At 40.7% G+C, this 18,458-nt stretch overlaps 1 protein-coding gene across 1 annotated transcript in view; it reads right to left on the reverse strand.

Annotated features, from left to right (window-relative positions):
• Positions 1-594: 594 nt before the first annotated feature.
• The window catches only part of chrm4a (cholinergic receptor, muscarinic 4a), a 41,660-nt gene continuing 23,796 nt past the window's right edge, over positions 595-18,458 (reverse strand). Inside the window, exons 2-7 of the mRNA XM_074627013.1 lie at positions 12,037-12,635; positions 9,731-9,885; positions 8,910-9,111; positions 8,632-8,721; positions 7,209-7,478; positions 595-4,729 (exon numbers count right to left, since the gene is read on the reverse strand). Coding sequence (XP_074483114.1) covers positions 4,484-4,729; positions 7,209-7,478; positions 8,632-8,721; positions 8,910-9,111; positions 9,731-9,885; positions 12,037-12,635 — 1,562 coding nt within the window. The 3' untranslated portion in view covers positions 595-4,483. The remainder of the gene's footprint in view (positions 4,730-7,208; positions 7,479-8,631; positions 8,722-8,909; positions 9,112-9,730; positions 9,886-12,036; positions 12,636-18,458) is intronic.

Below are 18,458 nucleotides of genomic sequence, written 5' to 3' on the forward strand. Positions count from 1 at the left end.
ATTTACAAACAGGATGGAAGTATATTGACATGTATATCAATATCAATGACGGGTATGTCATCAACCATTCATGGCTGATTATGGTGGTGGGATGAGAGTCTGGTTTATGTACACAAACATACAGCTGTTTGGTGGTCTACAGATGTGCAGTTTTATACATTTTCTTTCTTTCTTTTTTTATTCTAAGAATCATTGCAATTTCCTTTTCAACACCATATCATATTTTTCTGTTCAACATATATTTCTTGTCATTTTAAGCCCACCTAATCCTGAACACTGTTCATAGTGAAACGCGATTAGTTCATTCTGTCACTTCTCCGTGTCACAACGCATTACGGTTTCCAGATATGCACCGATCTTCCACCAAGGACACTGCCAACAAGCTGTGTTGAATTTGTCAGACAACAGACACTTTAGATTACTGGTTCCTTGAATGAAGAGAAGGATGATCGACTAAGAGGGCAGCCGGAGTCCTATGTTTCAGTCCCAGGGTGGAACAGGATGTCGTGGTTTTCTTTTTATAGCGTGTTTTTCTCTTCAGTCTGGGCAATAGGTGCTTGACTAGGTCTTGACCTGTGGTGACCTCTAGGATAATCACAGCCTCATGAAACTTTACAGCCACAAACTAAAGACCTAGAGCTTTCAGAGGATGGATGGCTTTCCTAGCTAGATTGACAATAAGGGGGTTTCTGAGCAGTTTACACAACACAAGTGCTCGCCATCCAATCGCCGAAAAATGTAATTCTTAATTCTTAATCTCCAGGTTGCAAGCTTTCAGATGATGTACACCACTTCTATGTGACATCTACTGTTGACCCCCTAAAGACCCCCTGTACCCCCTTTAAAAAAAGACTAAAATGGGTCTATTGTGGGTCTCAGAGGGTTAATAAGAACTTAAGAATTCTTTATACTAATAAGATGGTTCTGGAAGACAGGATTTTATCCTGATTTTAGATGAATAATTGTGTTTTTAGTCTGTCTAATTGTCTGTCTGAGCATGAGCATTAGGGATGGGAGCCCAGGACTTAATGAGGAATTCATGTACTTCCTCTATTCTCCTCCTATTGTGGCCTAATTTTCTTCCTCAGGCTCGTCATTCCTTTTACCGAATTCCCTCTTCTCCATTTCCTCCCATCCAGATGTTTCCTCTTTCCTTCTCTCTCTCTAGCTGTACTCCATTCTCTCTCTCCCATCCTCTTAGCTCTTGTCTTTGTTTCGTCCCCTCCCTCTACACACCGTACAAACCAACTCTGTAAAAGATTAGCTTGCAGTCTAGACATTTAATATTGTACAATATAACTCTATAACATTATAAAACAGTAGAGGACATTCACAGATCCAATATGTTGGACTCAGTCTGAATCTGGACAAGCTAACCAAATCTGATCTGAAAAAAACTGAAAAAAGGTACCAGAGAATAAGAAATCCAAAACACGGAGGACCTGAACAGACCCACATAGAGAGAGAACACCGACAGCATGATGCTTCACCAATTAGCAGTCAGCCGCAGTGGAAAAGAGCAGCAATACATTTCACTCATTTTTCCATCTCCGTCTGCCTCAAAAAACACATTTCCTTTATGCCACTCCAAGATTATCTTCTAAATGATCTCACTCATCAACCAAAATACTAAAAAACACTAAGTGTTCCCGGTCTAACCCCCAAACAGACCAGCATGGGTACCAGAGTATGACTAAAGACAATCAGGCTGCGGCTCTGCTGCCTTTCATCTCCTGTATTCAACTTGGCATGTGTGGAAACATTAAAACAAAGAAAAGGGCTCAAGAAGGGAAAATACAATAAACCGCTGTTGCCTCTGAACAGGCATAAAGTCAAAGATAATGATTTTGATTAGTTTAGTTTGTCAACCAAATTTTCTCCATTTTACTACCACATTACCATCAAACTTGGTATATCAGAATCTAAATGGCAGATTGCCACAAAACTACGTGACACGTCCGTACTCAGAGGATGAACGCTCTGTGTCTTGGATGCTTCATGACTAATTGCCAAATTTGTACATGCTATATCATGGTCATCAGAGGATACGCCCTAAATATGTAGACCTCTTACACTTTCATTTAATGCCATCATCTGATCAAACATTTCATTTGGACAGAAGAAATATATAAAAATCTATAGTGCTCCTGTAAGGCCTAAGACCCTAAAACCCTGTCTCATGACTCACAAAGGAATAGTTGTTGATTTAAGAGGAAAACTTAGTAATCATCACACATAAAACACTCTTATGACCCTATTCCACCCCACCTGGCCCCTTATCGACTCCTGGAATTGATATTTGATTTGAACATGAAAAGTACAGGTACAGGATGTGTGTTGTCCCTGTGTCCACTTAAAATCAATGCAAACACCATGACACAATTTTATCCGATAAACCATAAACACCTGAAGGACATTTTACAACATTTGACATCCTTCCCCTGCTGCCTTGATATTCTACCAACAGGCTTTTTTAAAAAAACAAATTGCATAGCCTCATATCTTCTACAAATTGTTAACACATCTCCTCTCTCGGGTGACTCCCCACAGGCCCTGAAAACTGCAGTCATCAAGCCACTCTTAAAAAAGAACAATCTAGACAGGTCACCAATGAACAATTACAGGCCCATATCAGACCTCCCGTTTTTATGTAAAATCATTGAAAAAGCTGTTTTTGACATCCACTTAAACACAGACGGTGGCAGAATTTCAGTAGCGTTTATTAGATCTCAGTGCTGCATTTGATAAGGTCGACTGCAACATATCACTAGACCGACTGGAACACCGGGTGGGACTTTGTGGCACAAACTGGTTTGAATCCTAGTTAATTTGTGTGTCTGTTGGAGTTACTCAAGGCTTGTGGGGACTCTTCTGTTTAACATCTACCTGCTTCCGCCAGCTCAGATTATGTAAAACAACAAAATAATCATTATGCAGACGACACACAAATTTACATGATCATATAACCAGGGGACTATGGTCCAATATACCACTGTAGCAAGAGCACTGAACAAATTAATGTCTTTCTGAGCAGAGATAGGCGGGCCGTCGGCACGTGCCCCTCTTGCTAGCTAATCTATCTCTGCACTGCGCTCATGTGGCAGTTACAGCCGTCCCGACCGACGGCGTCATCTCAGAAGTGTAACGCCCACCCTGTCAGCACTGTTGCCATTGTTTGCACAGTTTGTGCTGTTGAGAGCCGTGTGGAAGCAATTCCTCAATCATACTGCAGATATGATCTGAATTTGGAATTTAGCACCTTTAACTAACAACTGTTAGCTAACAAATTGCAGGCAACTAATATAAAGTTTCAAGACATGGAGCTTAGCTACAACTATTTCTAACTACTATTTCATTCTATGCCAGTAGTATGCAAATTTATTGAAAATAAGACTTTGATGGTTGTCAAACCAGATTGTTATATGATGGTTTATGAAGTGGAATGACAGAAACACAAACTGATACTAGAAGCAAAATTATCTTATTTAAAATTGAGCTAAATACCTCCTACATGGCTGCCACAGTGTGTGGAATGCTACCTTATGTTTTCCCTCATTGTGTGCTGCTACCTTCTCCTCTATCTTCCACTATGTCAACTGTTCCTTACTGTCCACCTCCACCTTTGCCTTGTCTTCAGTCGCAGTCAAAGTCTCTGTCATCGCTCCTCTCCTTTTTACTTTCTATTTTATTTTAATTTCAGTTGTATGTGTCTATTGTATCCATAGATTACATTACAGAATCAGAGTTTTAAAAAAATAATAAATCAGATAAAATTTAAGAAACATCACCACCAGTTATAGATTTTGTTTCCAGACGACAGCTGCCCTACACTTGCCCTATAAAAATGACCACCAAAAGGTCACGGTGTGTGTTTTTTTTCCTCACCTACTTTTCCACTCCTTCGCAGTAAGTTTTGAGCAACTAATACTTTATGTATTCCCTCTGATCCACAGAGGAAGTTCTAACATGCAGCAAGGATACGGCATAATAATAATATGTTTTTAGTTACAACTGAGTGTGCACACTCTCAGCTACAAGTCTGTATAATCGCAGCTGATTTTAAGATAACTAGTGGAGGCTTGTTAACATCTATACTGACTGACTGTAGTTGTGATTATAGCTGTAGCATGGCTTGCTGTTATAATTACCACGGCAGTGACACGTCATTTTTAATGGGTGGTGAAGCTATTCCTGAACTCCCGTAGAGTATGTTGGAAACACATCTGTCATATCAGGTAGAAGCGTGGTGATTAGTTTCATCTTAGGGGGAGCTGGGCAGGTTAAAGAATCACTGGCTTACACTCACATTTAGTACCAATAGAGATGACAGGCAGTCAGTTCATCTCCTGCAGATGGCTTCTCTCTTTAGAAGGATCCCTTCAATCATCCATTTCTGTTCTCCAGAACTCACCTTTCAACAATATTGCCCCCTCTTCCATCCTCTGCCCCTTCCCCATACATCCCACCCTCAGTCTCCTCCATCTCATCTTGTACCGATGTTTTTATACTGGCACAGCAGCAGGTTCTTGAATGTCTTTTTGAATGTGGCGTTGCACAGTGCGTAACAAGCCGGGTTGATAGTAGAGTTGACGTAACACAGCCAGTAGCCAATAGCCCACACGGTGTCAGGGACACAAGACTGGCAGAAGGTTGAGATCAGCACCATGACGTTATACGGCGTCCATGTGATGATGAAAGCCAGCAGGATGGCAAAGATAGTCTTGGTCACCTGTAGAGAAAGAGAAAGGACGAGAATTAAAACTTGTTTGAGATAATTAATCCAATCAAGTGAACATCGTGTCTGGTGTTTTCTTGTCAAAAAAAGCTGTAAGTGTCTACTGGTTTGAAATGTAAGCACTTCATTTTAACACAACAATGGGCAAAAATAAAATGTTCACTCTGAAAGACAAGTCCTTTCAGACCTCTGCAGGTGGATTATTCCTTCGGAGATATTTCTCAAAAGTATTGTATGTGAAGAAGACGTTCTGAGACATGATTGTACCTCCTACCCACTCACGGAATGCTGAGCAGACTTTCAGACCAAAAACAACTCTGCATTAATACTTAGGGGGTTGGGTTGGAGTGGGCACATTGTTCAGTTACTGGTGAGACGATGAATTAAGATCAAGGAAAGCCTTTTCAGGTAGTAAATCCATGAATGTTATCAGGTTCGCAATATTTTTCGATGGGTTTTTACAACTCTGAAAAGTTATAATGGTGGCAGAAATACACTGTCACAAAGTAATGTATGTCTGCATGTATTTGTTTGGCCAATGTAGCACCTTGCCACAGGGCATCTCAGCACATAGAGCGGGTTGTCAACTGGGTTGGCAGTTTGATCCCTCGCTCCTCCTGTCCATATGTCAAATTGTCCTCGGGCAATGCAGGTAGAAAAACACTATATACTGTATACTGTAAGTGCAGACACTGGTAAACTCACACACACACACAACGGTGTCCGTTGCCAGCTAGCTTCCAACTAATGTCTGTACAGTTGGTTCATTGGCTGTTTGGGGTGCAGAAACACAAAGTGCACAAGGTGCACGGTCCATCAGTCAAATTCGCACTAATGACGCAAAGGTGAAAATTTGCTCTGCTTTCTGTCTGAACCATCTTTCAGTCCGTTCGTACGAAAAGGCGTATAAATGCAAAGATAATGGATAAGGCATAAGTACGCCTTTCTTGATTTCTGTGTGTCTTTTGTAGATTTAGACCATTTAAAAAGCTCAGAGGAACGTTTCCAAATGCCATCTGTCATTCTGAACACTAATGAAGTGAAGTGACTGCAACACATCAACAGCTGCTCCGTACCATTCACACGCAGGTAGACTGGGTAGTCCCACCTGTAAACCAGCAACGTACTGTGTGCTGCCATGCAAAACCAATAGTTTTAGCTTTGTTTGTTGTCATATTAAATTATACTGATCAGTGAGGATATAACCTGCATCATGGTACAGTTTGATTCTACTCTTCAGACTGTGCTTTTTCATTTCACATTTAAGGGACACAACTATATTATTTGTAATTACGATGTTGAACCAGGCAAACCAATGAATTAACCTCTTTTTTCCGATGGACCCGGTACTGGGTTCGGCTGAGCTGTGTGTTAAAACACTGCCTTTAAAAAACTTCATAAAATGCTGTGGTGGTCTTTTTTTCTGAATAGTTTCTAAAAGACAAGGCCATAACGCTACTAAAACAACACTCCAAGTGGATTTTGTCCAAATAATGTTTGTTTGGCAATGATTTCAATATTTTAGTTACAAAATCAACGCACGAAAATTTTTACTTTACTTTATTTTTGACCGTTTTTATATTGAATGTACATACTTGACTTTGGATTATTTTTTATTATCTTATTTACATTGTTATTGATCTTATTTGTTATTATCTACTTGATCATATTTCATTATTATAATAAAACTACTCCATTTGGAGTCAAAATTATACATTTTAGTTGTTTTTTATTGATTTTCATACCGTGTACAATGGTAGAATGTGATGATGCACAGGGTAAATGTCATGGCCAAAGGCTCCACTGTGTGCACATAGCCTCCTGTAGTGGATATCAGTAGTATTTTAGAGCCAGATTCCCTTTCAAGAGGTAGAAAACCCATTTGGCACACTTTGGGTATCCAAGTGGCCAAAATGGAGAGTCCTCCTGGTCCTATCCTCACTAAAACCTTTGTAAAACCTATGTGCTTTGTGTTGTTTATATCTGCTTTGGCATAATTGTAGTCAAGGAGTTGCTGAATGAATTCAGTGGCATCTCTGTGCATGGCATCATTGATATAATGGTGTTATCCACTGTCTGATCTAGAAAACATTTAAGGAGAGGATAAAAATGTAAATCTTTCCTTTGGTTCATCACAGTTTACTCAGGCATAGTAACAGTCACAATGTTACTGACACTGGGGATGAATTTTCTGAGGTCTTACCTCTCCATAGAGACCAAGATCATGCATATAGACCTAGTAGTTGTGCCCCTATAGGGCTTAAGAGGTTAAATTCATTGCAAACTATAAACAATTAATCATGAAAATAATCTAAGGGTAAGAAACATAATTTCATACTCATTATAAACACTAATATCTGCCTTTGTGTTCTTCCACTACCAATCAAACAAACAGCCATGTAATGTACATCTATATGTCAGCACAACGTGTATTATCCATGTATGCCTCATGTCTGTGCAGCGTATAACGTACTTTCTTTTCTCTGGCAGCCATCTGTCTTTTCCTCTTCACTTGGCTTCTAGCGATGCTTGCGAACTTTCTTGCCACAGTCCTGGGACGGCTGATCGGGATCGAATGCCCCGCGGTTCCCTGTATGGGGGGGACAATCTCTATAGCTGTGATGCATTCGTCCCCGGCCTGCTTCGTTACAATCTTGATCTTAGACCACCTCGAGCTGGCATTGATCTTGGACACTGCAGCGTTGGCAGTTGTCGTGGGAACTGGGTTGGGATTCGTTGCAGCCTGTAACAAAACCAGGAGAGTTTTGTTAGGAACTTGAAAAGCCAGCGTGACCTGTTGTAGGGTGCATGAAGGTGTATGAAGTCATCGTGTACCACAACAAAAGTGCCAGAATGCTCCTCCAGAAAGAGTACAAAAACATCTGCTATTACAGTTTTTATGAGTTGCTTAGGCACATCTTCCCTACATCATTTTATACTGTGCAGCACAACACTTAATTTGTCCTGCAAAAGGCCTTCTCAAAACAAAACAAAGCAAACAACACATACAGTCTACTTTTACATCTTCTCTTGTGTATGAGAGGTTTACCTGTAAACATATAAAACTCAGTTTCAGCCCCTCTGGTGTAAATGTGTTTGAGACATGATAGCTGATGAGTTGTACCTTTTAAATTAAGTTTGACAACATGGGATAAGTTACACTACCCAAAACTACAGCAACTGCATGCTAACATTATAGCAAATACATTGTTGTATTCAATAACATTCATTGCCTTCAGATAACCAGATTATTATCCCATTTTGCCACCTTGTTTTCTTGTACAAACTGGATATTTAGCCCGTTATCTTGAAAACAACAACAGATATTTAACCTGTTATCATAAGAAAGAGACAGTAAAGCCATTAGAAGATGTCTTGCTTATCCCAAGAAAACAAGATAAATAACAATCTTAAGGTAATGGGAGTTAAAAAAGATGAAATATTTGAAACTTTGGCAGCTCTCGGCATCTGTGCATGTGTACAAAGTTGTCCAAAGAAAGTTGTCCACTTTGTTTCCAAATTGTCATCGATTTCCGATACCATTTTTTTCCTCCCCGATACCGATTCCGATACCTGAACTTGTGGGTAAGAGCTGTTTCCTACTGACTGTGTATGGGTGGTGGACAGTAGTTGCCAGTTGCAGTCATGACATCCGGAGCAACAGGACAGTGAAGGTTACTGTTTAGGAGCGGTGAAGAAGAATTGACTTCCAGTTAAACAAGTTGATTTTTTTAATGAATTATGGTATCAGATCGGTGCATAGACTGGCGTACTCGCCGATACCCGATCCCGAATTTTGGGCAGTATCGGACACATTTCCTGTACTGGTATCGGAACAACTCTACTTTTAAGAATGTGATGGAAATAAAGCATGTACTAGAAAAAAGAACACCAACCTCAGATATGACCTCGTTGTTGGTGTTGTGCTTTGGTTCTGTGGGGGGAATAAAAGCTGTGGACGAATCGTTGGAGCTCTCTTTTTCCTCCTAGATGGACAGATGGAGAGATGGATAGGTGGAACAACAGCACACTAACTGTGAAGCTTCGGATCAGCTACAGCTACCACACAGTAAATGTTGTCAGTGGATGTTGAAGCCATGAAGCTGTCACACTGCTGAACAACATCTGCTACTGTTAATGGAGATGTTAATGGAGATGTTAATGGTGCTAGTACCTGTGTGGGTCCTGGACTGGGCTGTGCTGTAGGCTGTGGTGGAACAGTTTTGGGTTCCTCCACTCTGCCGTTCTTCACAGCCTCCAGCGCAGTGGTGGTTGAGTCTAGACTGAGTTTGGGAGTACCGCGGTGACTGGCCTGAGGACTGGTCTCGTTGTTGTTGTTCTGCTTCAACAGGTGACTCTTCAACAAGCTGGGAGTTCTGGGAAAAACATTAGAATGGCAATTATTTATCAGGTGCACATCACCAATAGATGTAGTTGAAAGAGTGAAAAGACACACTAAGGGCGGGCAGGAGTGGAGGTGGATGGGTCCAATAAACACTGGCACAGGTTTTGGCCGAAGAGATCTTATCCCCCCTTCAGAAGGTGATTATGAGAGGAGACTCCAGCAAACAGCTTCCTGGGTTTTACTTATCTTTTCATTCCAGCCCTGTCTCCTAAAAATTATGTTCCCATACAACGAAACTGCATTGTGAATTACGTTTTGAGGGAATTTTTTTGTTTTGACGTATCACAAATACGTTTGTAATGATCCGCAGAAGTCCGCGGAAGTCCACGTAGGGAGAAGGTCGGAGTGGTGGATGGGTCAACAATCATGATGTTTTTTAACTAAACCTGATCAAGTAGTTTTGCTTGACGGTCATTGTTCGGTTTCATAGATCCATAGTTATACTTGTAACTTTAAATGAAGAAAAGGTTAATGCATTGTAATTTCTATTTTTCCCCATGCCAGCTTTTCTTTTGTTTTTTATTTTCTCTCATGAAGTTTTTGGTAACTTGTATGATGTCTTGACTTGATTCCTCCTTTGATGCTCTTACTTTATTCCCTTCTTCTCTTTCTTCTCTGGCCTGTGTTTGGAGACCCTGCTCCTGGAGGCAAGGGAAATGTGGATGTACAGGACTGTCATTATAATGACAGGAAGATAGAACGCTGCTATAGCCGTCCCAAACGTCGCCGCAGGGTTCGAAAGGAACTGTAGAAAGAAAGAAAAAAAGAAAGAAAGAAAGAAAGAAACTGTTCCATTATCTACAGAGAATGTTTATACATATGGATTTTATATCTACAGTAATCAGTTTATTAGGTACACTTGTACAGTCGAATGCAATAAAATACAATAAAACTGTAAAGTTTTTGTTGACAATGTGCTGCTTAAAGGTGCAGTGTGTAGAATTTAGGGGAATCTATTGGTATAAATGGAATATAGTATTCATAACTATGTTTCCATTAGTGTATAATCACCTGAAACTAAGAATCGTTGTGCTTTCGTTAGCTTAGAATGAGCCCTACATATCTACATAGGGAGCGGGTCCTCCATGTTGCTCCTCCATGTTTCTACAGTAAGACAAACCAAGCACTGACTCTAGAGAGAGACTTTTTAACGTTACCTGAAGGCCACTGTAGTTTTCCAACACCCCCGGAAAGGGAGGAGTGATCGGAGTGGTATTCAGTTGGTTGCAATCTGCAACCTCGCCACTAGATGCCACTAAATTCTACACACTGGACCTTTAAACTGTTAAGTTGGTTATGGGGCTGTAGTGCACTTCGTTATATTAAAAGTGTAATATTTTTCACATATACATTAGGGGTATATTAGACATACTAACAAAGCAACAAAAAATGTTTGAGGTTATATCTAAATACCTAAACAACGTTGTATGTAATTTGTCAGGAGCTCCACGGAAGTTTGTTCTTAAAATTGACTTAATAATTGTGGTGTATGGTGAATGACATCATATGAGTCTGCTGTGGGGAACCCTACATCAGTGAAACAGCACGGAGCCTGAACAAGAGACTGAATGAACACCAGAAACAAACATCATCTGTCTGTGATCTCTGGACCAAAACCAGCTTCTGGGATGCAGCATCTGGGATGCAGCATCTGGGTCGCCCTCGACGGAACACTGCAACCTGCAAGTCAAGGGTCAAGTGACTAATGGGGTTGACGAGCTGTTGTGACCGCTAGCGAGCTAATCTGCTTGCATATTTACTCCCTGCAAACTACTTTTGGCTGTGCAAGCTGTTCTCACAATGGTACCCAATACACCACACTGACCGTGTGTCTGACATACTAACGGCAGCTGCACTCATTTAATATTTCTGTAGACATCGTGAACAAAGCTGATGGACCCCATAGTGGGAGTTCTTGTTTTATTTACGGCTTCATCGGTCCCCTTAAAATGTATGATGTTTCAATGGGGTCTAATCGCCAAAGACTGCATTTTTTTCCACTCAAAATGAAGTCTCCTAATTAAAATATGCCTATTTGGAAGTTACCTCTGTTCAGTGTGTTTCACTGATGTTTCTGACCGCGAGTAACCTCGACTTGCATGTGTTTTCCTGTGAACCAGAGGGTATTTCACTGGTGTATATACTGTATATATGTGGCAGTCGGCCATTCTCTGGTGCTTGCTGTCAATCCCTTTTCCCAAGTGTTTTTTGTTGGTTGAATTGCTGAGTGATTGTAGGGTTATTCAGTTCACCTGTTGGCTCTTTAATGAGAGTTGAGAGCAGCTTGGTGCGTTCCCCTCTTGGCCAATCAGGGTGTGACGACGCCCCTTCTGTAGGGTTTAAGAGAGGTGGGAAACTGCACATCCAGTGTCATTCTGATCCCTCCTTGACTAACTGCAATATATATTATCAGCCAGAAGCTCTGGTCTGTTTTAGGCCCTTTTGTGCTCTTTTGTGATTGATTTTGCTGATTGAGAGAGTGTTGACTGTCCTAGTGGAGGAAACACAAAGTAAACACCCTTCAATTAGGTTACCTGTGTTAGGACGGTTAGGTGCTATTCGTGTAAGGATCTAGGATAGCCTAGCGCCTGCAGGCTTTATTTTGTTATTCTCACTGAAACCCCTTTATACCCTTTCCTTTTGGTCTATTTCATTTGGGGAAACTTTAAAGGAAGGTAAAGGGGATAAATAAAAAATAATATTTAAGTTTCCTTATTTGTTTATTATTGAAGAGGCATTTGTTCATTATTAAGGAGGCATTTTTTGTATTTTTATGTGGATGGGAACTGCTTCTCAGTCTTCTGCCTGATCAGCTGAAGTCTGGGGAATCAGTACTGCCAAACATACAGTATATATATTGTTTTGATCTGCCTAAAGGATCAGTTATTTACTGTACCTGAATATAACACTCTCCAGGTGGCACTGTTCGCGCTCCAACGATGAACTGCCAGAACAAGATGGCAGGGGCCCACAAGATGAAGGACAGGATCCACGCTGCCGCGATCATTAGCCCTGCCATCTTAGTTGTCCTTCTTGCCGGATATGTGAGGGGCTTGGTCACGCAGAAATAGCGATCGAAGCTAATGATCAATAAGTTCATCACTGAGGCGTTTGAGACAACATAATCTAAAGCTAGCCACAAGTCACAGACCACAGGCCCAAGCGGCCAGTAGCCAACAATGATGTAGACTGTGTACAGATTCATGCTGAAAGCACCGATGATCAAGTCAGCGCATGCTAATGAAAATAAGAAATAGTTATTAACAGTTTGTAGGTGGCGGTTTACTTTGATGGACAGCATGACTAAAATGTTTCCTGTAACAGTCACAAAGCTCAGAGATCCTGTAACCAAGGCAATAAAAAACATCTCCAGAGCTTTGTGTGACATTCCTGCATCCGCTCCATCATCTACAGGAGAGCAGAATGTTGAATCATTGAAGGACGTGTTGCATGAGGTGTTGGAGAACGGGTCAGCTGATTGGATGGCCGATGACCCTGAAAGAAGAAAAAGAGCGATAAGAAGATATAGAATTACATCATCGGCATAGAGGCTGACTTTTAGGAATTGCCAGGAAACCAAATGGAATATGAAAAAACATCTTGTCACTATAATCTCTGTTTACCTTAATTAGTAAAGTTGTTTAGACATTTTTAAAGCTGCCTCATTAGAGATTATATTTTTCAAAGAAGCTCAAAATAATTTGGAGTTTGAAAATAAGTTATGCGTAACCATTTCTCTACTGCCACAGCTGCACTGGGGACACTTTTTAGAAGCGCACCCATCTGGTTGTACTGGCCCTCCCCCAACTACTCTGCATTCAACTCACTGGTGGCCGCAGTCTGAAGGGAGTGAATCTAACACATGCTGTTGCTGAGTTGACAATGGTTTCAACTGTGCCATAAATGGATATAATTCAAAAAAGATAGGTGCATAGCTGGGATACAGTCTTAAGACAATTCAACAGCTGACTTTGCTCTCCCCAAGATAGATTTCTTTACTTACAGCTTTCCTGACAACACATAAGGAGTGGGGAAAATTCATAAAACCTACCCCCATAAAAAAAGTTTCTAATAGAAATACAAATGGGAAATGGAGATGAGAAAATAATTAGTAAATGACATATATTTTTTTAGGGCTTGTCAATCGATTAAAATAGTTAATCGCACATTTTTTTATCTGTTCAAAATGTACCTTAAAGCGAGATTTGTCAAGTATTTGTAGCCTTTGAAAATGGCCATGCCACCTGGTTACAAATTCAAACACTTAAAGGGAATTCAATTGAAAAATAATCACTAGATTCTTCAGAACACCAGAAGTAATATCCGAGATGGGCCAAACACATTCCAGCTCATGTTGGAGGAACACTGGAACGTACTTTGCCAAGAAATACCTTTTAAATACACTACTCACAGCAGCCTTGAAGTGTATAACAATTAGATGGCTGAAAACAGACCCTCCCACATATAATACATGGATTGAAAAAGAATGTGACCTTTATCAAATGGAGCAAGTTAAATATTTATTAAGGCTCAAAAAATCCATTGATGGAGCCCTGTCATGGCTTTATTAATACAATTAACTTTATTATCTAGTTCTGGAGTAGTATCCTTTACCATAGTAAATATTTCACCTGTATTTTACCTATGCTATCATACCTTGGAGTGGAACATTATTATTTTTTTCATGATCATTTTTAATGGGTTTATTTGCATGTACATATAGATTTCGGATTGGTAGATATTTATCTCTTTTCAGTTTTTTTTTTTTTTCTTGTTTAATACTTGAATATAACCAAATGGCCAAATAGACAATAGACAAATACATTGCACTTCCCTGGCTGCTTCACAATGAAAGCCACTTGGTCTTTTGCCAATGCAATGCTTTTAATGTGGAGGATCAGCAATAGAATATGGTGCTGCTCCTTCACATTAAACAACACCTAACAGTTCCAATGTGTTTGTAGAAAGAGACACAGGTTCAATACAAATCACTGAAAGTCTTTTACAACCCATCATCCACACAACGCCTTCCAAAAGGATGATCCTTTTCGATTTGGTGTAACATGACTCAGAGAATAATGTGAATATATAATGTGTGAGAACGTGGTTTATACAGTACCCTTGGATAAGCCTGATTGATGTTCCTAGACATGAGTCATGTATTTGTGCTGATGATTTCAGCTTTGCTAACTTGGTATAAAATGAGCTTCACTCAGCAGAGAAGCTGTTTCTTAGAGATTCTGAAGTCATTATTCAGAGTCCCTTCCCTCCCCACCACAGACTATAAAACAGAAACTTTATTAGATTCGTCACATACAGGTGCATACATGAAATTTAGAACTAGAGCCACCCCTTATTTAAAAGACTGGTACAAATCAATGAATTTCGGTGCATTTACAGAGCAATTCACTGTGGACAGTTGGTTCCACTTCAGACCCCCAGCCTCTGAACAAGGCCCAATCAACAGGCTCTTCACCAGCTGAATCAGGTGCATGGGTTCCTGCCTAATAACTGTCTATTTCTGCTGAGAACCGCGCACATCACACAGAAAAAATAGGCGACACGCAGCGAATCTCTAGATGAGCCGCCCACAGCTGAGCCGTGCTGCTCACGGTCCACGTGTCTTCTGTACAGTACCAGTCCAACAGCGTCTACGCGGTATATTTTCAAACTCTGGGTTGAAATGTAAAAGGTTATGTCAGCTTTCGGTTTCTTCAAAGATGTAAATTCTTTTAAATTGAATGTAATTGGCCTGACATTCAGCGCTGATTCTGACTTCAGTTCAGTAGTACGTTCAGTCTGTTGCTGGTCCAACCTGTTACATTCAGCACAGTACAAAAGTAGCTTATACAAGCACTGTACATAAGGTTAATAGCTTGGCAGAGTTCTCAGTCAGTTGACTTTGAACAGGTGACCATATCTATTGACACTTAATTTATTATAAACCAGCCTGTGTCTGAAATTAAATGCTCCAACCTTTCTAATACATTGATGCAGAATGGTAATCAGACATTACCGTGTGTGCGTTTATTGCTGGCACTACTTCAAAGCGCCATGCCTATTGAAAATGAATGCATGCCCTCTAACCAATCTGGGCTGTGAATTCAATTTACTCCATGGTTTAAATATATAGTTTATTGTTCTAGTCGCCGCAGTTATTCTGTTGATATTTAAACTCATTTAACAGAGAGAGAGAGACTGGCTGGCTCTGATAGCATTCAATGAAACATATTAAGTGTACAAAGAAACGCCTGCTGCAGACCCAAGAAACTAGGAGATGAATTCAGGTCGGAACAGGAGAGATTCATGTTTTAAACATTAAAGCAGAACTCCAATCATCTTCAACCCTTCAACATTATTATTGCATGTCTTTTTTCTTTCAAAATAATGATGAGAATATTGGCAAATTCTGGGTTTTATATGGACATTAAGGGCTGTGAGAGGAGGAATTCACCTGCGTAGATTTTTATCTTTGTTGTCCACCCTACCCACATACAAAAAACTGGTCTCTACTTCCAGTAGGAGTTATAAGATTTGTTAACATATAATTATGAAGAAGTTGTTTTGATTTTAAAGAGGACAATTTATTAAGAAACTTTCAGTTATTTATCACCTTGAGACTTGTTTTGCTTTTAGATCAAGGGGTTTAAAGCAGCCAGAAAGTGTACAAAGGCCGCATTTCTAAGTGAAGACAAAGGCTGAATAAAAGCTGCTCAAAAGGATCTGAAACTGCAATTATGCAGAAAAAATGACTATAAATGATCAACTACAATGACCAGGCTTAGGGACAGCTCTTTCAACATTGGAGGTCAATTTAACACAGTCTCACGGCAGTTTATGAAATGATGTCTCTAGCTGGGCACAAAGCAATAAACCAATACTGATGCCAGGGGTTTGACACAGGTGTATTTTTTTCAAGTCTGCAAGTGGTGGATTGCTGAATTCACTCTTATGAGTTAGCCAGCACACTTTCTGATTACAGTGGAGCGCGCACCAATACATGTTACCTCAGCCAAATCTCCGGTTTAGATAATACAACAACACTTTCTGATCATCCATCCATGCAGCCATTGTCTATACCCGCTTGTGTTCTGCAGGATCACAGGAGTGCTGCCCACATTGGGCATGAGGCAGAGTTCACCTGGGTTGGTCACCAGTCCATCACAGAGCGGACACATACAAAATTCATAATCAAATTCAAGTGTTTGTGCTGTGAGAGCTGATCGGAGCACCCGGAGAACTCCAGACGAAGAGAACCAAGTCGGTCAGTTCTGCATTCAGACCCAGGACCACCGTCCTTTCAGGCACCACTGCTCCGCCTACATTTAATTATTCAGTGGGACAACAAAGGCAGTCTTTGACACCAGTGGACATTTATCCTTCATAGTCCCGAATGAGACCAAATGATAATAAATTATCTATGAGGTTAGAAACTTTCTACTTATTCAAATTGTGAGAAATAAGTCAAACTGAAAGGAAAAAGTGTGCAAAAAGTCTGTGGGATAAACTTTTAAAATAAAATGGGTCTCTCTGTACAGACTGAAATATCTGGAGGACCAACATGTGCACCAAATAAACAGTGGGTTATTAGGACTGTGATTGTGACTGGGGAAGGGGCATACTCATATATTCATATGCTCTCTAAACGAGATTCTTCCAAGTCTCCCAACCTAAACAACCAGAGTGCTTTCTTTCCTCTTTAACCACAGAGACATCGTGACTTCTGGTTAAAATTAGGAAACTATCTTTACACAATATAGTACTGCAGCCGCCTCACCTGGCAGGAGCTGCCTCCTGCACCTAATGTGAGGTGGTTGACTAAGGCCCTGTTCAGACCTGGTATTGAGATGCGTCCTCAGTGATCGGATCACAAGTGAACAGCTTTAAGTACGTCTGTTCACACCTGGCATTAGAATGCGTCTCCAAATGCGTCTTCAGTGGCATCTTGTGATCCGATCACACTTCCCCGTATGCAAATAAACACGTAGTGAACACACGGCTAATACAGCAAACGTGGTGATGTAATATTACATGAATGTCAGTAGTAATATCCTACATATTCGTGAATTCTGAGGAAGCGCGATGATCCCGCGGATCCCAGCTGGACATCAGATGAGTAGGTGGTCCTTAATGTGGCCCAGGACGCATTCGCTACACACTGCTAAAAGAATGAGGTCATATGTGGCCCAGACCACCTCTGAATGTGGTCTGAAAGATCCGATCTCAATGCGTCTAGAGTGCGTTCACATTGCTCTCTCCTTAAGCCAGAGCCTTCTGGATGCTGAATCCGCCCGCTTGGAGATGCCCGTGACCCATTTCTTGCGGGCTGGACCTCTGACCCAGAGTACTCCCACTGCTCTGCAGAGTGACTGCCCTGCAATCAACTTCCAGCGGGAAGTTCCAGGCTCTCCATACCCTCTGCTGGCTTTCAAGGAGGAGGGAGTGATATTTTCCAAGCTTGCACTCGAGGTAACTACTAGGTAAATAATAGGGAAAGACTGTGTTCATGTCGACAGCGGTCTCAGCTGCACTTGTAAGCCCAACAATCCACTCTGACATGTTTTGCAACACATTCTCTCTTCCTACTCGTCAAATACAGCTGCTTGGTCAGTGGCTCTACGCTTCAAGCTATGACGCTCTAGGTACCCTTCTAGCATCAGTTTTGGAATCGTTTGTTTGCAGTTTCTGTTCGTTACATGCATTCAGTGTCTTCTTAAAATAAGGTTTAGGCAACAAAACTACTTGGTTAGGTTTAGGATAAGATCATGGTTTGGGTTAAAATAAGAACATTTTTTACGTAAAATAAATGTGCTTGTTATAACTTACATAACCGGCGTTAGTTAGGTACTTAAGTTCCGTGACAAAAGTAAAGTAAAATAAGTCAAAGTTGACTTAGTTTCACACGGGACACAAACTGCGGTCTCCTGGGTAAAAGTCCCGTGTTTGTTTGACCAATCCATCCATCCATCCATGCTGTCCTCTCACCCACCCTACACTGACTTTCTCACTCTTTATACTACATCAGGTGTTCTGACCATCTAATAATCGGTTTACAGCTGAGTTAGTTGAAAGCCAAAGCGTCTCACACTAAAGGGGCATTGACCATGTGTCAGTATTTTACAACTTTGGACTGAGAACGGGTTGCGATTTACGGCGCCAAAGGTTTAAAACACTGCATTTGTGACATCTTAATGGTTTTAAGAATCAGTCACGCACAGTGGGAATTACAAGCAATATGAAAGATTTCACTTGAACATTAATGTGTATGCTGCTGATGCAGAAAGGGGTTAGGGTTAGTGACTACAGGCAGTGGAATTT

This window comes from Sebastes fasciatus, chromosome 24, assembly GCF_043250625.1.
Source record: "Sebastes fasciatus isolate fSebFas1 chromosome 24, fSebFas1.pri, whole genome shotgun sequence".
Lineage (NCBI taxonomy): Eukaryota > Metazoa > Chordata > Actinopteri > Perciformes > Sebastidae > Sebastes > Sebastes fasciatus.